The sequence below is a fragment of the Pygoscelis adeliae genome, unplaced genomic scaffold (assembly GCF_000699105.1).
Source record: "Pygoscelis adeliae isolate BGI_AS28 unplaced genomic scaffold, ASM69910v1 Scaffold116, whole genome shotgun sequence".
In the NCBI taxonomy this organism is placed as follows: Eukaryota; Metazoa; Chordata; class Aves; order Sphenisciformes; family Spheniscidae; genus Pygoscelis; species Pygoscelis adeliae.
The window spans coordinates 4,088,918-4,111,930 of NW_008825080.1; the positions used below are offsets into that span (position 1 = coordinate 4,088,918).

At 38.0% G+C, this 23,013-nt stretch overlaps 1 protein-coding gene across 1 annotated transcript in view; it reads right to left on the reverse strand.

The window, feature by feature from the left end:
• The window catches only part of PARP8 (poly (ADP-ribose) polymerase family, member 8), a 116,300-nt gene that overhangs the window by 41,878 nt on the left and 51,409 nt on the right, over window positions 1-23,013 (reverse strand). Inside the window, exons 2-9 of the mRNA XM_009326964.1 lie at window positions 22,582-22,619; window positions 17,273-17,362; window positions 15,903-15,973; window positions 13,409-13,486; window positions 8,743-8,837; window positions 5,194-5,254; window positions 4,035-4,125; window positions 1,054-1,120 (exon numbers count right to left, since the gene is read on the reverse strand). Of these exons, the coding sequence (XP_009325239.1) occupies window positions 1,054-1,120; window positions 4,035-4,125; window positions 5,194-5,254; window positions 8,743-8,837; window positions 13,409-13,486; window positions 15,903-15,973; window positions 17,273-17,362; window positions 22,582-22,619 (591 nt within the window). The remainder of the gene's footprint in view (window positions 1-1,053; window positions 1,121-4,034; window positions 4,126-5,193; window positions 5,255-8,742; window positions 8,838-13,408; window positions 13,487-15,902; window positions 15,974-17,272; window positions 17,363-22,581; window positions 22,620-23,013) is intronic.

Below are 23,013 nucleotides of genomic sequence, written 5' to 3' on the forward strand. Positions count from 1 at the left end.
GAGCAGGAGGGTGCACTAGGTGATCTCCAGTAGTTCCTTCCAAGCCAAATTACTCTGTGACTCTAATCTAGCATTTGGGGTCTCTGACTGATAAAGTCAAAGTGGAAGTTGGTATGGACTTTATTGAAAATCTAGTGAATCTTCAAAGATCAATATCCTGTTGCCACAGCCATGAGGGGCCATGGAGTTCAGTCAGTATTCTGACTTCTGCTCAACTGTGAATTATGCAGCTATGTCCTTGAAAATGTCTTACGGGAACCTTTAGTAATTAACTGGTGCACAAATCAGAGACAGTGTTAAGTACTGAAATGTTTTAAGAGACTGTTCATGTCTGGGGAGCTTTTTATTTTTTTTCCTCAAAGTCTTGTACCACAGAGATTTTAGTAACATTGCTTCATTTGTAAGATTATGAAAATGCTGCACTGAATTTCTTTAAACACCAAAAAGCAAAAGATTTTTTCTTTCTTAAGGGATTCTTAATATTGCAATGGTCAGATATTAAAGCCTATATTCTTGTTATTTTATTACACATACACAAGCATATGTGAAAAGATGACTCAGCAAAATTTTATTAAATTTAATTGTACCATGAACACATGAAACTGCTGATTTTTTCAACTATTCTTCCCTCTTGTCCTCAAAACGTGGATGGCCTAATTACTGTTGTACATCCCAGAGGCCACCATGAAAGCATAGCCCCCTTAGGGTATGCATGATGCTCAAAAAGATTCCTGCTCCAGAGGCTTCACTATCTAAGCAGAAACATGAAATTGAACACTCCTAGCTACAGTCTTTTGAACTTTTGTAGCTTACTTCCTAAACGGCACCAAAGTGACAGAAAATGCTGGCAGGCAGCACAAATCAGGTTCTCCCCAACAACTGTCAAAACTGAACTTAAAAAGGCAAATCCTCTTATTTTTCATTTAAAGAAAAACAAGTTCAAAACACTTTGATCCAACAAACCTGACAACCTGTGAATTTTATCCTACTTGACATGGTCCCGAAACTAAAGAGCATAATATTTGCCTAAAAACAGAGGTTTACTAGACTTACTTTTTCAACTGATGTCCCAGCCCAAATCTTTCCTTAGTAGAGATCTGAAATACATCCACAGTTGGCACTATGGAAAAAGGAGATACTGTTGATATATGAACTTACGGCAATAATCAAGAACTCATGACCATATAAGTCTGATTTAAGGATCCTGTTCTATCTGCACCTTTACTATAGACAAGGCCATTGAAGCAATGGTGAAAGTGGGCATGTCATCTAAGCCTATTAAGAAATTAATGGTCCTTTTTGGGATATCAGCCAATATAATTTGTAATTTTACAAATAAGTATTTTAGAAATTGAATTTCCCCAAATGTGCATGTTCCCACTAATTTGAATTACAAAAATGTGTCTTTGTTTTTTATATTATGCAAGTACTAGAGAGCAGCATCAGATTAAACGTATCTGGACTGGTAATTCATCTTGCCTAATCTCTTAAACTTTTTTCCAAGTAAGTAGTCTTTACACACTACAGTTCCTGTGACTATGAAGAAAACTCAAAGTGGAATAAACTGAATTAATTAGTATCTGGGTTCTCCTGGGTTTTAATACAAGATCCATAATCATCATCTAAGTGACTGATATATGAATTCCAGTGGCCAAGAATTACCCTGAATTTTCCTCAAGACCCATCCTAACATTGGTATATCTATATTCATCTGTCAGAAAATTGAAAGTGTACAGGGTGAAGGCTGGAAATTATCTCCTGGTATTACTAAAATCCTTTAATAACATTTACTAGATAGAAGTGGCAGATGGAATCCAGCACTTGTTGAGACTGCCTCAGGTCCTCAAGGCAGGACAACAGCTAACACATATTAAAGCATGAACAGACTTTATACTTCGTATTACATAAGGTGGTAATGACTACAGTAAAATAAAAAAGGAATGAAAATAAAAAATCTGGGGTTGGTTCAAATTTTATTAGAAAAAGTAAATCAGTATTTTAAAATCGATATTATTCTGATCACTCAAAAAGCCAAATTTTATTCAGAATGTCAACGTTTATCCTTTAATTTCGCTTTAATAAATTAAAAATAAAATACAACATATCCAACCTGGCCACACAATGTCACTTAGTTCAAAGCCCTGTAGATACCCTTTCCCTAATGTTGTTATTCAAATATAATCTCATCTTTTAAAGATAAATGGATGACTTTTTCAAAAGGGATGAATGATTTGATTAGGGGTAGCAATGTCTTTAGACTGTCAAATTTAGGACACATGGTAGGGGGTCAGTATTTTCAATGAGAATCATCATGCCTAGACCAGCAATCTTAAAATCTGACATCTAGACTACAATTGTTGTCTAAGCTCTACAGCCAGAGGAGACAGCCCGGTACCTCTGAAGGCTGATTCATCCTCACCTAAGACAGGTTTCTAAGGCACATGGGAGAAACTGTCCACAAGTACAATAATGAGACAAGCTATTAACTAGAAGAATGACTGTCTAAAATCAGGATATTACACAGCTACAAGGTGGTATGAATACCCCCTGTAGTGCTTTGGAGTATACTGCATTTCTGCTTCTTTTGTCAATCAACAGAAAATACTGTAGGAGAAAAAGATGTAGCATAAAGTTCTGGCCCCGTAGTCTCAAACCAACATATTTAAGGGGGGAGAGGAATTCACAGAGAAGGGGTCTTGTTAACACAAAAGATGGTGGATCTCATTGTCCTTTCCTGGTAAATAAAGAGATATGGCTGCAACAGCAGCTGAGCTCATAAAACCAGTATCAGCAAAGCACTTGCCTCTGGCCTTGATCTTGCCTTTCTTGGTACTCAGGCACACCCACAATCAGTCAGCTGCATGACTGCGAACTAAGCTTCCCATTTTAACCTTGTCAACAGTGCAGAAGATATCTTCTTGTTACTTCTCATTTCACTAGATCATTTCTTACTGCATGCTGCTCTTCACGCTTCACCTTCTCTTATTTGCTGCACTTTTTTATTTTTTAAATTACATTTTGATAGAAATATTCTGAATACTAACACTGCTACTTGCTATGGCAAATACATGTTTTAAGATCTGCATATTTACAAAAAAGATTGAAGCAATAAAATACAGACAAAAAGTCCAAAGTCAAGCAAAAAAAAAAAAGATTGATGCAATGAAATGCTTATTTGAAGGAACAGAATATAGCTTATAGTTAGCATCAGCAGGCAATGTATGCTATAAAAATAGCTCATTGGGACAGATTTTGCTAAACAAATTATGACTGGAAATATCTATTCATTTTCCAGAGGCAGAATTCTCCCACAGATACAAGCCTGAACTGACAGCTTGCACTGGAAGCATCCAAAGCCGGGCAAGTTATGATCCAAATTGCAACTTAGTTCTGACTTCCCACTGTAAAAATATATCTGAAGTTGACTCTTGCATATGAATGTTTCCAAATCTTCAAAATCAGTTGATTCTTCAGGAGTTTGACCATTTTTACTCTCATGAGGAAGCTTTACTCACTTTGCAACTCATTCAAATCTAAAGATTCCCAGAGTTCACAGAGTCATATAGAAATCAGAAGCTGAAAGGATAATTATCATGTCCTGATTCTTCAAAGGTGCATGAAAAAGGGCACATTAATGTGCTGCACAGGTCTGTGTATGTATACCTTATCAGTGATATCTCATCTGTGCAGATGATCCCTGATTTCCAAAATCAGGAAATCACATATTAGAAACTGTAGATCTTTATTCCTTAACCCTGGTTCCTAGGGGAAGCAGTTGCATTTCAAAGGATATCAGGAAAACAAGTTCTGAAAATCAACCTATGAAAGTTTAAATTAGATGCCTATGTCATTATTGAGGGCCTAGCAATGCAAATATATGTAAGCATAATTTCAAACCAGTAGGACCGCTCTCAGCAGTAGATCTAAGCACATGCAGGGTCAAAGATTTGGCGGTGAATGAGTATCTGTCACCTAGTACATGGCTCAGACCGAGACACCATACAAGGCACACGAAGAATACACAAGAGACTAACCTGGACCATTTAAGTATTGTGTAAGTGAACAGTGCAATCGCACTATTATAGGCTCTGTGCGAATTACATCCCAAGCCACAGCAATCTCTTCCTAGTTCAAGATAAAAAGAAAACAACAGACACCATTAGCCATCATGAGGAACTGCTGCATTTTGCCAGTCTACCTTAGGGTTGTTATAAACACCATCCATCCATCTACCCAGTTGTGGAATATCTACTCCAACTTTAAACTTGAGACTTAGGACAAACTATTGCCTGCTGATGCCCCTAAGAGCAGTGTTAGATTGCTTCCAGTTGTTGAGTATGGTCATTTAAACTGAGCACAGGTTTATACACAACACTACATCTACAGTGCAGGCAAACACATTCCCATCTACCAAGAGATACTGCTTCAAAGCTGAGAAGCAAAGGAGCAAATAAAGATGGAAAGGAAACTCATCCCATAACACAGGGCAAAGGAAACTTTTGCTCCTTGAGACTGATTAAAATAATTCAAGGTATGATCAGATTTTCTTAAATTTTAGAAAAGCCCAAGAACAACTATCTTACGTGCTGTGCTGACCTGAGAATATGACATATCTGTGCAGAAGCTAATGATGCCCCTAAAACCACTGATTTTTATTCTCTATCTAGAGGACAGGGAGTTACTGCACAGATGATATGAGGAAGTATGGAGTTAATGACAGCATAAGTGTTACAGAAGCCATGCTGCCAGTCGACAGCACCACTGTCCTGTGTCTCCTTTGCCACTCAAGCCTCTCCCTAACCAGCTGCAGATGTTGAGAAGCACACAGGAGAGCTCCAGCCAGGGTCTTCTTCCCTCCAGGACTCTATGAAGTGCTTTCACCTAACTAATGTCTAGGATAGCAAAAAAAGAAATGTATTTCATTTATATCAGTTAAAACATTTAGCATTTACAAAGCATGTTTGAAAAGAAATACACATGCAGTAAATAAAGCCTACAACGCATTTTAACAATGTGATCATAAAAGGAAAAGGAAACCTTGCCACTGAGTAGCAATCAATAATGTGACAGCCACTTGTGGAGAGCAAGCCTCCGAAAAAGGAGTGTCTCAGTGATTGTCTAGAGAGTCTGATATGTAGCAGAATTAAATGGGTATTAAAGTTCATTATGTAATTCTGTGATTAGATTACTTACATCAAGAAAGCTAACATCAATATGCAGATCAATATCTACATCATCAATGGCTCCATATTCCCTGAAAGGAAAGAATTACATTGCATTAGAGCTCTTTGAGATACTCCTCAGCCCAGGAGTACTTACAACAGGGAAGATTTTATAAAGGATAATACTGTCTGTAAAATCAGAATAGTTATAAAATACACATTTACATAGATTGGATCAATATTCCTAGTGGGTAACCGTCTGCTGCACTTGAATTTTCTTTCAGTGGATCTTGCTTAAACAGGCTAAGTCTTTTTTTCTACTAATGCCCACAAATTCTATTTCCACTGCTGCTATGTATTTTTGTCTTGCGTATTGCTCAAATAAATCAAGAAAACAATAATGGTCACATGCTGCTCCTATTTATGACAAAAGAAAACTCTAGTTAATTTTCAAAAGGATTTCAGGTTAACAGCCAGTAACCTAAGGAGAGGCTTGAGATAAATCACTGAAGACAAATACAACATAGCCTAGAGGGTGGCATATTATACCTGTGGGATTGCTTCATACATTCAAGCATTTGTTTGTCAAAACATAAAGATTGCCCTGTAATGCCCTCAAGGCAATAGTTACCTTATTTTATCTAGTATGTGTAGTATTGCTGGAATCCCCAAGGTTCAGATTTAACTTATGCTCATAGGTGTTTCATTGCCGTCTGAAATCTTACATTTAAAGTGTGACTTTTCTGCCTCTTATTTTCTGACTCATTCTGATTACCCTCCCCCAATGTACTTGAAGACTTCTGAAAAATAGGACTAGAAAATACTCATTCACACACCTAAATAAAAAATTGCTTTCCTTTTCATTTAAATTACTTAAGTGGACAATACTGTAAAAGTGCAATCACTCTCAATTTTTCACGGATCAGCTTCTAGTCACCAGGTTTTTTACTTTACACTGCATTTATATGCTTGTTCTCACAGTGACTTCCACGCTTTTCTATGCAACTAGACTAAGACAGTGCACAGTAGCAGTTATGCATAAATAAGTTGATAAGGTAATTTTGAAATACAAAAATATTTTTGTGAATATAACCACCTCCTACCAAAGCGGCCTCTCAGCCCATGGTAGGACCTAGCTCACACTGGAAATGCCTTGACCTCTTGTGATGTTTGGGGGAGGGAACCCCTTCCACCAAACCTTGGCATCCCAATGGTTCTCTCTGGTAAGGGCAAACCCGAAGTCTCTCTCTAGATCACACGCATCCACACATGGCATACACAGGGCAGGTAAATGGCTGGCCAGGGCTGTGTTACAGGGAGGCTTCCCAGCCACCCTGACAGCTGCTCCAGTGTCCGCTCACCCAGAGCTACATGTACAGGCGCTTGCTGACCTCCCACAGCTCACTGAAGACCTGGCTTTGAAAGAGTGAAATTCTCCACCTACTGAATGGCTTAGCCACTATCCTACACAACAGTGGCCTCACATTTTTTTGTTCATTTTCCAGAAGATCCAAAAAACAGATTGTTATGAACTCTTAAGTAATATTCATGAATGCAGGCTGGTGTTACTCACGACTGAGATTCAAAAGGCTGTGAACAAGCATAATTTTATAAATTAAACAGAAACATAGTTGAAGTAACGAAACACAGAAATATTAGTGGAAGAAAGGATAAGATAAGAATAAGTTATAACTGTGGAATTTCCATAGTCACTGAAATCCCTTTAACCCCCACTCCATTACCATCCTAGAAAATATATTTTAGACACATGATGCTGACTCTAGTTTTACTTCCCTAAGCTGAAAGAGGAGAAGGAATCATGTTTTCTTCCAGCATCTGCAGCTTATGATCTGCCACCTACAATGGTTCCATGAACACCTCTTGATTTTGAAGCTCCCAGAGGTCCTCGGTCCAGCAGTGCATAAGCAATGTAAATAGATACCGAAGGGTTTGGATCAGTTGGTCCAGAGGTCTTTCTCAAGGCCTTGGTGGCCAGATTTCAAAGGGCAGTGGTGAAAAGCATGCAGGCATAGGAATTTCACTTTTGTATGTACAGTTGACTCTGTGACAGCAAGAGATTCTAAAAGAGGGTCAACTGCCTAGGAAATATGCATCTTAGTGGGTGTCACTGTCAGACAGACTTCTCTCTCTACAGAGAAGTGGAGCTGCAGGAGAGGCATGAAACTGAATGCTTAATGCTGTGTTTGTCATTTCCAAGAATTTATGAGTATTTTCAACTGCAACAGAATGGAAGAAGCATTAAAGTTTTTCACATGCCAAAAGTAGCCACAGATGCCAGTTTCTCCTACAGTGAGCTCAAGGAGATCACAATGCTTCCAATGAAACAGTTGATTCAATAAATCAGATGCATGACAGTTTTTGAAAGGTTACATATAATGTTTCAATTTTAGGAGCTTGAGGGAGCCTATTATCAAGGTTAATATCTCAATTTCATAGTTATCAGTTTGGCAGCTAAACATTTATCTCATTCATTTCCTAAACCCATATACAATTATTTGGATTTCAATTCCCCAGGTCCTTGAAATTTCCACTTAATTTGAAAAGGTATAGTACACCATAGCTCTAGACATGCTCCCTCTTCTTAGACAAAAATAACAGAGCAATGGGAATTGTTACTTGCAATATATGTATGCCTAAGGTTATTATCTTCTCTTTGTTTTATTACTTGGTTTGTATGCAACTTTGATATTTTCTTCGTAATACATCTGACAGGTCCGTTACATCTTGCCTACCTGTTACTTTTATGAAATTATTAAGATTGCATAGATGGAAAATGAAGTTATAAAAGACCTGATGTATATTAAAAATATCATACAGCTACGCCCTATGGCAGAATCATGCACGCTCATATACGCCCAACAAAATTTTTGTGTAATTACACTTTGCAATCCACCTCTGACTGAGGTTCCACCACTTCCCTATGTAGTATACTTTAGATTCCCACAATTAAAAAGCTTTCCTAAAATCTAATCAAATTCTTGTTTGTTGCTAACACAACTAAGTTTCTTATTGTCTCTCTCATGACGACAATAGAAAATACTTGATCACTCCTCCTATCTACAAACAGCTTTTCTGAAGAAGAACTGTTATTATGACTTCTCCTCTTTTTTCCCAGACTAGACAAATCCAATTCCTTCAATCTTTCCCCAGGGAAAACATTTACTAAATCTCTTATCATTCTTCTTGTCCACCTCCAGGGCAAAAGACAGAATATGACAGAAGAGGAGTTTAACAAGGGTTTAGAGTAATGCTTAATAGTAATTTTCGACAAAATACAACAGCCTGATCAAAAACCGACTGAACTGCAAAAGACAATGATGTTTTCAACAGGCTTCCACGGCTTATTCTCAGCACAGCCAGTTATATCAGTATTCAACCACAAAAAAAACCCCAAACCAAAACCAGCATTATTGCTAGCCAGCAGTGCTCCTTCCTTTTGCCACACAATACACAGAAATCACCAGAAGAGACTTGTGCTTTGGCAGTGAGGGAAGGTCCACATGGAGCTCAATCTCCAAAATGTTAAAGGTTCCACAATAAGGAAAAGTCAATGACATACCTGAGAGACACTGCATTAGGTCCATAGATCTCTCTCACTGCTGTCAAATCAGCCTCCAGCTGTGGGTGCTTGTGAAGTTCTCCATCATAGCTAACCTACCAGGAAAAAAAAAATATCCTAGGAGTTCTTATTTATTTCATTACTGGCACCTGATCTAGCCTCTTCAAAGTTCGCCCTGCAAAATATGCTGCATAAAGATTCCTTAACGCCAAGCTCAGAAAGGACACTGTGTTGATAAGCTGAAGCACTGAGGTGGTCTAGCTCTGCTAAGCAATGAGATTTGCCAAGCAGGCAGCTCTGCATCGAAATTTTTCGATGGGTTCCACTCCTGTTAGTGGGAAGAGAAGCTGCAAAGGACTGATCCTTCTGTCCTGTCTTGTCCTGGAGTTTGTTCTGGGACACTTGTGCATTTTAAAACTGTTAAGTAGGAGAAGAACCAGATGTCCCCAGTCATATCATCCTGGTCCAGCCTCTACAGGACAAAGGTTTGCTCCCTCTTGCTCATTGTCACACTCTTATACATATTAGACACAGAATGGCTTGGGCTCAACAAGAGAAGCATGAAACTATTCTATATACCAAGTGTCTCAGCATCTAAATTACATTTTCAGTCTATGCATTGGCTGTATTATATCCACCAGTGTAGTATCAGATGGAAAAAAAATAAATTAAAGAACATTTTCCCATTTTAAGTATTTTACCACAGAAGGTATAAAGAAACATGCATTTAGACACCATCCCCATTTTTTTCAAACTCTACAGGAAAAATGGAAACAGTTATGTTAGCGCTTGCACTATAAAGCAAAACTTGTGAGCTGGTTTGGTTGGACCGTATGAAGCCAAAATAATTGGTATCCTCCTATCTTCTACAAGGACCAAAATAGCTCTTTAGGCTTGTAACAATCTATTCACAGTCTATCACTACTTTCTCATTAAGCAATATGCTCCTGATTGTGTGAACCTAATTCTACTTCTTTACAACAATCAGAATGACAGTAATTCCACAAAAGTTGATGAACTCCCTAGATTTGGACAGACTCAGAAATGAGAGTAGGATTTGACTTGTACCTTTGACTAATTCAGAGAGCAAAGCACAAGAGTGTAATTCACCCCTTTAGACATATATATGTATCTCCTTATACAGGAATTCCTGCAGAGAATTCCTGCTACTGCAGAGCCATATCTAACTGCAGTACTCTTTCTTCCGTTTGTATATCTAAATCTGTAGGAGACCAGTGCTGTGACACTTTCAGCTCTGATATCTGGAGATGTACTTTTCAATCTAATTAAATAAATTTCAATAGAATTAAAATACTAATCAGCTGATCACTTTTTACATGTGAAAATTAGCAAAGAATAATTTGATTAGACTTAGAACTCTTCAAATATAAGGCTCGGAACTCATCAGCATAGCATGGGCATGTGTTTATCAGAGGTAGAAACAATATTCATGAGCAAAAGGGAATAAGCCAAGTATCCCTCTCTTGTGTGGGCAGGCATGTCAGAAAAATTTTCCAAGTAGAAGAGCATGGAAAGAAAACCTTTATTATCTTTTTTTTTCACTTTAGGTAGGAGAAAATCAATCCTTTTTACATGCTCATTACTCAAAGATGAATTCTTTAAAGATGCATAAATAATTGCTGTCCTGCTTCCAAAGAGACCACAGCAATCATTTCACAAATTGTAGCTGTGGTGCACCAACCACCTTTGTTGGTCCTAAACCACATTTTTTTAATTAGTCTTACGTATCAATAATAGTAAAATCCAAAAAGAACACTATGCAGAGCACTGAACTGCTCAACATAATGCTGTCTCCAATCTATTTTCTGATGGTAAGAGGTTACAAACTCAAAAAGGAAACAAAGCAGTGTTCTGGCAAATTGTAAGACCACAGTATGGTATTTTCCACCCCTGAATTAGTGCCACAGACATGCTGATGTATGCAGAGGAGACTGCCAGAGTTTTGTATATCTGATCTGCATTTGCAAGTATGTCTTGTAACTGAAGCACAAGAGGGAGGGAGAGAGAGTGCCAAAGGCAGTAGTATTACTGTTTCAATCTCCTGTTCTCATTTGCAAATGTAGAAGATAGAGATTCAAAGCAAGAATTAACAAAGAATCTCAGAGAAAGTGAATATAAAAGATAAAAAATCTGATAACTTTGCTGTGTCCGAAGTGTCGGTGTTTAGAAAGTCTCAGTTTTTAATCTGAGACCTGATTCAGATTATTTTGTCCCACATAATGACAAAAGGTTGCATTTTTAAAGGAGATTAAGTGTTTTACAAACCTAAATCCCATTGAAAATCAATAGGACTTAGGCTATTGAATCACTTAGCTACTTTAAAGTATTTATCCATTAAATCCTTAGGGAGGATTACAAGCAGGTGCCTAGGAAGCAGATACAAACATTTAATTTATGACCAAAAGGTCGTATCTTGTTTTCACTGCCCATCAAATGCCATTTCCCATCTTCCACGGTCCTTGTTTCATCATCAGCTGCTCTCTTGTCTTTCCAGCTGTAACTACTTAGAAATGTTAAGAATTATCCCTGACATCCACCTTTCCCAACTGTATTGCACACAATTACACTGGCATCTATTCCCTCTAGTTGCTAAAGTTAGTATTTTTGTCCCCTTTCTCTGTGGGCACAGCACAGACTTGTCTCAAATGAAGCAGCTTGCCTTGCTTGTTCCCCAAATATACAGTCAACTATTTTGTCTTCCCAATACACCTGGTGCTCACTTTATAACTCTTACAATCACTTTATTTGAAAAAGGACTGTTCTCTTTATCTCTCGAGGGACTTTGCTCATTACCTGATTTCCTATTCATTTTCTGTCCTTAATATTTTTTTTAATTCTACACGTCGTCCAGAATTTTGTCTTTTTGACCATGAAATTTTAAATTAAAAATTTCCTTTTTTTCTCTCTTGTTAAATATACTTTCTATGTCTTTTTCTGCTTGTTTGTTCTTCTTATTTTGCTTTTTGAATATTCTATACTCAAGACATTCACAATCATTTGATATTTTTTTATTGCTGATCTAACTGTATTTTTTTTTGCCAGTTATAATTCCTTCAATTAAATGTATTACCTTAAAAAAATGACAATGCAATACAACATAGTTTCCACTTCAAATATAAGGCAACTAAATTCTAACCAGTATTGCCTATTACACAGCTCTTTTACACCTTGCAAAATGATGTACTGCTCTCTGTGTTCAATTCTTATAGGCAATGTTAATATTTATTCATTTATTTGGGCACTGGCAGACATCCTTTACCAAACGTGTTAGTGCTTGTTCAAGAAATAAGCACTCCCAGCTGTTTGCTGCCTTTTTCTTCACCTTGAGGTTACTGCAGAGTTGAAAAATGGAGCCAGTACACACAACTCATCACTACAGGGCAAAATCAGAAGATTTTTCCTCTCAGGCAGATTAAAATAAGACATTGCTCTTTGCACTGAAGTTTGTGCACACAGTCCTCCCCAGCGCTCTGCGGGGCTGGAGGAGTCAGCAGCTGAAGGGAGGCAATTCCTGTAGTCATTTCTGAAGTGAACATGCATTAATACTCCATGTCAGTTATTTCTCACACTGAAAATACATTCTTTCAGTTCCAGTGTCAATACCACTTTTAATAGCTTTTTAGGGGCGTGCTTTTTTTTTTTAGAGTTAAGCACCTCAGCATGTATTTTGTTTTCAAACCCCACCACGCTGTTGGCTCTGCAAGATAAGCGGCTCAGCGATGTCCTGCTCATCAGCATCCCACGCTCTCTGCACTGACCCAACTGGCTGGCATTGCCGGTGCGCTCCTGCAGCCTCGGCTCTGCGCAGCCAGGGCATGGATGGCTTCAGCCTCAAGGCTGAGGCAGTGACAACTTCCATAAACAGCAACCACAATTTGTTAAAATGTTCATCGAAATAAACAGTTCCAATAACGTAAGTGAGGAATGATTCCTTTGGGGCAATAGACAGACTAAAAAGATGAGAAAAATCTGAATAAAGAGACTAGCAGCATGAAGCACTCTATTGACACTGCAAAAGGAAAAGAGATGAAGAGATTTTATTTCGCAATACATAAGAGAATGTAATAATAACTAATTCTGCTAAGGGAACAAGAAGGAAAGACACAGAGCAGTACATTCATCTAAAAATATGCAGCATTTTTCAAGGTGAATTTAACTGTAGAGCTCAGAAAAAGAATGGACTATTGCCTAGATCAAAATTGTTTTGTAATAACCATTTTTACCATTAAATTGCAGTGCTCTTGACTTTACAAAATGGCAATCCTCCAGAAGGAAACAGATTTGGATCCAGCCTGACTTCCCATTTGTATCAATAATGGGATAAGCTTTAAAGAGTGAATATCTATTTCCTGGAAGTAAGCAACTGGCTTCTATTTTCAAACGTTCTGAAGAGTACTTGCTTTTTCTATTCTTACAGCTTTGCAAATGTAAACAAACCAATCTTATTTTAATTTTGATATAATTATACAGTATAACATATTCAATATTTCTGCTATAAAATACTATGTATATATACACATGGCATTCTATTCGATGTTGAATAAACACAAGAAACTAATTATTATAATAAATTTATAATGGCATGAACAACAGAAGCTTTCAAATATTAATTTCTTGAAATTTGTGCAAAAATTTCCTCCATTACCTGTCCTCCATAATAAAATTCCTCAGAATCATTATCTCCTTCAGAGTCTTCTTCAACTGTGCTGTTGTGCCGTGACTCCTTATTGGAAAAGGAAAGTTAACAATGATACAAGTGATATGCTTATCTTGCATTTATAGTTCTAATTTTAACTACAGGAATTAAGTTTTTAAAAATAAGCTCATAGCACTCTTTATTAAGAGATGTTTTAGTATCATTTTTCCAGAAGAGTACTAAGGGCCTGTTTTAAGAATAGTGAAATATCACCTACTAACTGGGTACCTAAAAACACCCTGAATATATGTTGGAGAAATAATACTTTGTCTGGCTACAGACACAGTGTGGTATTTTAAGGTATTGGGGAATTCAGTAGACTATGCAGGGATACTTCATGCTGTGCTTTTGCTAAACAAAGCTTAATTTACCACCAAAACGAGTTCTGGACTTAATTCATTTGGTGTTTCAGTGACCTAATAAAATTTTAATTTACTTTATTCCGGTAAATCATTCTAATAGTTTAAGGAAATAATTCAAGTCCGAGCATGAGATCTCTTTAAGTTCCCTTCTGTGAAAAACTGACACATTGCTGCTTAATTATTACTTTTAACAGAAGTACCAGCCTGTTGCCAGAAAAATTCAAACTTAATTTTCTGACTGGCTCTGTTCTGAGCTTTGAAAATTAAGGATTAGAAAGTAATATGCTTACCCAAGTAAAACCTGCTCTAAATAGGCTGCTCTGTGAATAATTGCACTCAAGTAAATAGAACTGATCCTGGTACAGACTGCAACTCAGCATGAGCTGAAGAGTTATATTCTGCTTCCCACCAATGGAACCTTTACTTATAATTATGTAATTGCTTGAAGATATTAATTCTTGTTTCCCACAATGCATGCATTTCTAGGCCCTATGCTGACAAGGAACCCTTAAAGAACACCTGCTAAAATCATAATTCTTCACTTCAACCTGAACATGATCTACTTACTGCTTATTTTGTATTTACATCCTGCACAGAACTGCCATAATGGAAGAGAAATCAGATGTATGAAGCAAAGAATAGAAGTTACCCCTAAATCCCATACATTCATAAATGTCAAATATACCCTTATCACCAATTTCTATGGTCAGACATTCTAATGCCATTTCCCTACCTTTGCCTTTAAATTCCTGCTCTATATGTATACATAGAGAAAAAACTGTATTTCAGCCAATTTCACGGCAATTTTCTATGACAAGGCATAAAAGTAATTTCTGCTTCTACTTCACTGAAAAGAAACAAAGTGATTTTAGTCTTCTTTGTTTTATAATAACTTCAGCCCAAGGGGAAGTCTGTGTTAAGACAGAACTCAACTGAACAAAAATTCCACACAAAACAAAGAGAAATTAAACTCTCACATTAGAATAGTGACAAACCCATCCTATCCTAACCAAACCTCTTAACCGTCTAGCCAACAGAAATGGTCAGTGTTAGAGACTTTTTTTAAAAGGGTTTTTTTTTTCAGTACTTTAATATTTCTAGAAACAAAATAGAAGTTCAAACTCTGTCCTATAGAAGCTAACCATATCTCAAGCTTTTAATCAAATGGGTAAATTCTTCCTGCACTTGAATTTTTCTAATGCTTACCTAGCACTGAATACAATGATGAGGCAGTTGAAGCAAAGTATTTCCAGTGCAGCTTTTTACATCAAATCAGGTTTTATCTACTAAAAACCCCAACCATACACATTAGCATATCTGGGCATGCTTATCTCTCCTTTCCAGGATCAAATACAGATCAGAGCCTAAAAAGCAGTCGGCAAAAAACTCAGCAACCACCCTTACCAGTGGAAATCTTTAAATCAAGCACTTGAATTCTTGATACAATGCTCAATTTCTTGCTTGGGGTAGGAGCCTACGTGGTACTTTCTTTGAACCCCTAACGCTGTCAAGCCCTGTAGGCTTCATGTTAGTACCACTTCTTTCTTGAGTTAATGTCGCAGTGAGAGTGGTCAGGGACCCATGCCAGAGGTACAGCACAAATACAACTGTGACTGGAAGGCCTTAATACTCCAGACACTACTTACGGTGAATAGTCATGCAGAGGTCTAGACCCTCCAGTGGGGCGGCTGTAGGCCACATGAAGAAGCAGTGAGCTAATAAATGGGATGTGGTCCTATGTGCAAGAGTAGGTTAAAAGGTAATGGCATCAAGACCTACCTCTCCAGGAGAGCTGTATTTTAAGGGCAGACAGGTTCTATACCAATGTTGAACAAAAATGAAATAAACATCAAAACCGTATTCCCTAGGATGCCAGCATCCCTATCCCATCTAAGTGATCCACTGGTTAATCCATGTATGAAACCCAGAGAACTATGTTTGTCTTCTAAAACGTGTAAACATGTACAGTTTGCATAAGCACACATTTGATAGGAAATTTATAGTAAACATTTCATATGTTATTATTTTCTGTTGTTTCTTAAAATAACTTCTGTTAAAATATCCATACAAGAAATACATACCTCTCCATTCTCCCTCTGTAATTTTGATTTTATGGATAAACAATAGCTGACATCACTGGTTTTTCTTAATTCTTAAAAGAAAAGGGAAAATAGGGAACATCTGTGAAAAACATCAAATAATTTTGCATATGTAGACTTGAAATACTTAGTTGCAGTGGTAGAGCAAACAAGGAACAAAAAGTTACAGATATGAAAAGCATCGAAGAGTTTATAATACAACAGTCTAAAATTAAGAAGTCCCTCAGAAGACTCATATTTTTAACTGTGAAATGAAACTCAGTTGGTCCATCTAGGAGATTTGTTTTTCCCAAACTGTGATTTACAATTTAGTGTCATTCATTATTTTTGTATATTTCATAAAAGAATGAAAAATCAATACCCCTGAGCAAAATTATATCAGATCATCTTCTACACAAAACAGGTTTTTATTCTCTTTTAAATGACAGGCTTTATTTCTTTTTAAATTACAGAAATACCTGCAACTAAAATTTATCTTAAACTTCTGACTATAATGGCCAGTTTTTGTTTGGGTGCCACTGCACCGACTTCAGTAAAATTATTCCTCATTTACATCGTTATGAATGAGATCAGAGACTGAAGATCATATTGGTTTTCCAGTGGAATTCAAAGTAATTCTGTTACGCAAAAAGCCCTAAAGCATTGTAATAATAATAAAAAACCTGCAAAGTCAAGTGTTCCTATCTGAAGAACTGCCAGAATTAAGACTGCTGTATGCAGTTTCTCCTGCAGCCTGAAATCATCAGGGAATTTGGCTGCTAAAATCTAAAAAGTCTCTATGGAATATGAACAAATCTTGATTATGTATTGTATAAACGTGCCCGTATGTCTGAAAAGTACATGTATCAAATACTTTTTTAAAGTATGGAAATAATTTCAAATGAGAGGTTCCCAAAATCACTGGGAAAAAATATTTTTTTTTCTATAGTCTAATTTAGTGAAACAGCTGAACCATTGTGTTTGAAATTTCCTGAAATAATTCACCAGAGGCAATGGTAGTTATAGACTGTTTCATCCCCAACGCCGAAGATTTAGTGAAGTTTTAAGGAAGTGAGCATGAAAACTTATAATTGGGAAGTATTAAGCACCTCGCAAGGAGAATTGCTTTAGCATAGACTGCAAGACATTAAAAAAATAAAATACATTCTGCCTACACAATCATGGTGATCCCCAAAAGAAATATTTTAATTTCTTCTATTCTGAAATGTAGGACAATTTACTACAGCCAGACTGTGAGAAAATAGCAAACTCTATAGCTGCACGCATTAACATATCTCCCTTTAAGTGCAGGCAACATCGTGTCTTTCCTCACAAAATACGAACTTGATGAAACACTCGGGACATAAGATTACCTGTAGCGATTTGGTGGAAAATTACTGGAATTGGCTCTGTTGTAACTAACACATCTTCATCGTTATCAGAACTGGAAACGTAAGTGTTATCTGCGAAAGAAAAACACCTCGCATGGTGAAGTCCAGTTGTGCTCTGCCAGCCCCTTCCCACATTGCCTGTCCCACCCTTGTACCATAAAGAACCACTCCCCAGATGGTCAGGGAAGACGAGCGCTATCATCTTCCTGGTGTGGGTTTTTTTGCCTTGAAATTGCTAACAAAAAGAAAAATACCAAAAGGATGGAAGATTCGGACCCAAATTTTATACAAGCAAACCCCTGGAGTACGATGTCATGGCTTTTGTGAATCACACCAAGCACTACTCTGAACCGTCCCACAAGGCTTATGGGGGTTTGAGCCAACCTTTTCCAAAATGAAGACTTGTTCTATGCTTTTTGCTATGCCTGACACTGAAACTGCACTGAAAGCTGTGCAGACTGAAGGTTGCATTCAGAGCTGGGTGTTAACAGCTTATTATGCGAAGTACCCGTGCCTCATTTTGCCTAGTCACATAAAGGTTGTTTGAAGTATCTTCTAATCAGTGGATAACCTTTCTTGTGCCTGATTCAGGAGAAAAAAAAAAATTCCTCCCACTTAACAAAAATGTTAGGTATGGATATGAATATGGAAAGTCTATCCCAAATTTTCTTCCAAAATGTAGGGATTAGACTGAGGGGGTTGCGTGTTGTTTTTTGGTTTCATTTCTTTTTTTGCTTTCCAACCAAACGTTTAGTAACAACAAACAAGGAGCAGCAAGTTTTTATGTAGTATGAAGCTAATTTTGCATAAATTGCTGAACTGCCTATGAAGGTAATAAGATTTTGTTTTCTACTGATCTGGGCTGAATTGAAACTTACGCTCTAGAGCAGGAAGGCTGACAATTAAATAATCACAGATAAAGAGACAAATAAGAGAATTGAAACAAGGACTTGGTCTATCATAATTCTGAACACTCCGGTCCCACATCAGCAAAGTGCGTGAACTCACATACCATTTTAAGCATACTGCTGCAATCTCAAAGCCTTTGACCACAGTGTTTCCAGTGAAATGTTAAAGATGTTAACATTAATCGAGCAGTAAATTCAGTAATATTATCCTTTGTATTACAGAGGTTCTTAGCAGCCTGTATCAAGATGAAGCCCCGACGCTGCCGCCTCTTTCTCGCACAGGTGTGCCACACCGCCTTTGCAAACTAGCAGCTGCACTGCTGCACACAGAGAGGTGCGTGGGGCTTTCCCAGCCTGCCGCCTGTGAAACAGCCTTTCTGCCACGTTCACACACATCTACCGAGTCTGACACTGTCCCACACCTTCGCCTACTTCCACTCCTGTGCCGTCCCACGAGGTAATCTGAGTGATCTGCGCTCAGCTCAACATACATATATTGCATGCAGGCAATTGCTGCAGAAGGCTGACACCACTTTTCCCCGAGCTCTGCACTCCAGCGGGCACAGCAACCTGCTCCATCAGCTCAGTCTGTGTTTGCTTGGCTACGCGCTTGGCACAGGGATATGTTTTAGAGCCACAGCTTCGTGCGAATAAAATGGGGTTCCTCCAGCCATCTGCCAGCATTCACTCCTCCTCACACTTCTGTCTATCGGCAGGACAGCCTGTCAACTATGCCTCCAGGACAGCTGCATCTCACCCTCTCCGCGAATCCCTGCCTTGCCTCTATTTGCATGCTCCACCTTGCTGTCATCATTTCAGTGTTAGCCTCGCCATGCTGGATGGCTCTGGGCATATACAACACAGGCCCATTCCCTTCCCAGGTTTGGGAGTGTAACTTACTGCTATAGAGTCTAATGAGCTGGAATAAGAGAGGCCACCATTTGGCTCTAAATATACTAACCCCATATATATGGATGGGAGAAAGGAAATCCATGTGCTAGAACTTATTGCTGTACGAAAAATGGGAAAAATAACAATATGTGCTGTACAGAATAGATAATTACCAAGATATACATATATGGAAAAAAGGGCTGCTCAATTACAGCTTTTATAGCTTTTAATTATATTTTTATGCCCATTGTCGTTCTTTCTTGGCAGCTGGATAATATGATTTTCACTGCCAAGTTTTTGTTTTTCTTTTGTATTTGGCAGCCATTAGGGTTTTTCCCTTTCCTCCCATCAGTCTAATGAAACTGGAAATTAGGATACTGGTTTTGATTTGCTTTCTTCAACATCCAGTTTCTAACACACTACACCCAGGAACACCTCTCCTCTTAAGCGGAGGACCTAGTGCCTGGACCTAGTGGAGGGATGCAGCAAACCATTCGCTGCCAAACTGGTTTTCTCCGTCCCTGCTGCAGTCTAACAATGTCTAAGAAAAGGATGTTTCTGTTAACACGTGTGTAACACACAAATCACTGGGATAAAAGACTACAGCAATTCTACAAGTTTATGGCAGCCAACATGTATCACTCTGAACGTATATTCATTAGCAAAATGCTTGCTGCTGTAATGGTTCTCACAGGAGTCATGATCCACCCATATTAATGGGACTTCAGTCTATTCATTGATGTTATATTCTATAACTGCTCCTTAGGAGCATTATTTTTCATGTCAATGTTATCAGAAAATAGTTACAGAGATATTTTGCTGGAACTGTTATTACCTGCCTCTAAAATTTTCAGTGATATTTTCACAATTTCAGTGATGTATATATAACTTTGAGACATTACTGTCTCAACACTATTCCTATTAACTTCTTCAGTTGCCTTTGTGAGCATATTTTTAGCTTTCACTCATAATTATGAAACTTTCAAACACCTTCCATTATTGAAAGTTGTCATGTCATATTATGGTTCCCATAGGTATGATTTAATGCTCAGCTGTTTGTAATCTTTTGATGCTTTATGAAGCAATTCAGCAATAGCTACACGCTGTTATCAGTGCCAAAGCGGTGACGCTGCATACATAACAGCAATGCAGGGAGCTAGAGTATATGCAGTATCCAAAGCTTTTCTTATAGTATCTAAAATTTACTTGTGGTGGTATCACTTTTGGCTGAATGAACATCATTTCTATAGTAACTTAATCTCTTCTATTTTCATATATTTATTGCATGCGTTAGCAATATATCTGATGATCAACTCTGACAGCCTTCTCTCGGATTTCCAAATTTGATCCACTGTGTATTACACACTCTTAATCTCCAGAGGATATAACTTTGGTATGGCTACGCACTAATGGACTTAAACCTTGATCTGTAAAGATTCATCCTGTGAGAAATTTAATTTGATGAGTGCGTGTTGCTCTGAACTCTATCAGCTAGCAGCAATACTTGAAGATCATCTTCCAGCTGAGGAGGACATCAGCACAGAGCTTCCCAGACTTGACACCATAACACCCTGACGTGTCCCTGAAACATCCCTTAAAATACATGCCAGAGAAGAGAGCCACAATCAGCAGTAATGTTAAGTTAGAGATTTAGGACAAAGAGAGGAGACAAAGAATCTGGCTTACCAAGTCAAATGAGTATTTTTACGATCAAAGCTGTAAAATGGCAAAGAGTCATTTTCATTCCTAACACACTAAGCACCTCTTCATCACAGAGCAAACATAGATCCTGCAAAAAGCTTGAGATATGCATGAAAACAGCTCTTCCAAAGCCTTGATCAGTAAACATGTGCAGCTGGTTTACGCCCCGCTCACCAAGTTAGCTACACTGTAAAGTGTTCAAATTCTATCTGGCTTTAAAATATGGGGTGTGATGGCAGAGAACATTCGTTAAGTTCTAGAGCCACCAAAGTCACTCAGGCTTGCAGGCCATCAGGGCATGCTGCAATTAGCATCCGTAAGGGAAGGTTGAGGTCTGTCAGACAGAATTCTGCCAGGAGATGAGATCTTGTGCTGTGGGAGTAACTGCTGGTTCAGTGCTCCAGCTTGCCGTTTCGTTAGGGGTTCCCAGAGACCAAGTTTTGTGCCTTCATAATAGCTTAATCCCTGAAATGAATAAATCCATTACTGATGTTTAATAAAACAAACTGTTAGTAACATATGATGCAGATTTTTTCCAACTATTTGTCCCTCCGTTCATTTTCAGGTCAATGTTGTAATCAGTAAATCAATTTACCACTGGTATGACTGTATTTTATGAATCTCAGTTTCTTCCCTTACTACACGTTGAATAGATTATTATTAGTGGCAGTTTTCCCTCCAGTTTTTACTGGTAAAAAAAATAACTGTCATAAAGGTTGTTAGCATTCTTTCATATTATCCATTGTATTTAGCATCACTGCTGATGCTGATTTCTCTCTATAACTGCTTCAAACACTGGTGTTTTGAACAGACATAGTCTACTGCTTATCAGTGAAGAAGATCAAAGCCTCACTTCTTTAGAGATTCTAAAAGAAACCAGAAATATTTCTTTTAGAAATATTACAGTGATGTTATGGATAAAGATCAAAAAAGGCCAGAGGGTTTCCTATCATTCACGGTACTTACACTATTAAATATTCCCAGGTGCAAAATACACAATGGGGTGCAATCCAGCAGTACGACCACATACTTTTACTTGCACAATGCCTGTCTGCCCGCTTCCCTCTCCTGCTTCTGCTAACCTCTGTGCCAGCTGAAGTATCTGTGCAGTCTCTTTGTGAAGGAAATCAGGGAAATAAGCTAGCTGAAAACTAGCTTTTGCTCTCGCCTGGTTGTCTTTCACATGACTAATTCCCCTTGTCTAGATTGGCCGCACAGTTACACAAATGCTTTTGCCAACCCAGCTCAGAGTATGAAAGGGAGGCAGGACTGAGCAGCTGGGAACAGCTTTGCAAGCTTACGTTACCAAAGATATACCCATACACAAACCCTTGGCTCCAGCTGACCCTGAGAAGCATCAATGCACAGTCCACAGGCTTAACTTGAAGAACGCAAGTAGTCTCATTAAGGTCTAACGCAGAAGTGCTTTGCTGGCCCTGTGCCAGACTGCTCAGCCTCTTGAAAGATCAAGCTTTATCTACCATGCCAAAGAGGAGTTGGGCACTTTCTCACTCCTATCACTGTTGGCTCCAGACACGGAAAGCATCACAAGCTCTGGTCTCTGTAAAATTGTGAACCAGGTTTTCTCACCCTGACCCAGCTGATAAATGTCACCTGAAAAGGAGAAATGACTGTGAAAATAATCTAACTAATGGAAAATGATTAGCACAAGGACGCATCTGGAAGATATCAACACCCTTTCAGATATTCTCATCTGAATATAGCAATGGTATATATACCACATGTGGTAATATGCATATATGTGTCACGGACAAGAATGTTGCACTGTACCTGGGTAATCCTCAGAGACATGCACTGAATAGGATACACTGTAAAAAGAAGAAAAAAAGAAACAACAGAATTAATAACAACAACATTAACTGTTGGCATAACATTTTTTCCTGCTCCTGCATTATTCTATGTTTATTTATAGGTTTCTGACAGTTTCCAGGACAGAAGGTAACAGCTATTTTGGTGGCTTTTGAAGTGCTCAGCAAAAAAAAAAAAGAAGCGTCATGCCCATTTTGAAAGCTTCCTTTGCTAAACTGGTACATCCCGATTTCAACCTTCTTAAAAAGAATATCAAGACTGTATTATATTCACTTCAGAGTAACATTTCACAGTATCTGTACTTATGCTTAAAAAAAAAAGTTGCTCTTTGAACACCAGAACTAGAAAAGCCCAGTTTTCCCTGCATCTGGTTTCTGGGGTTGACTCAAGACT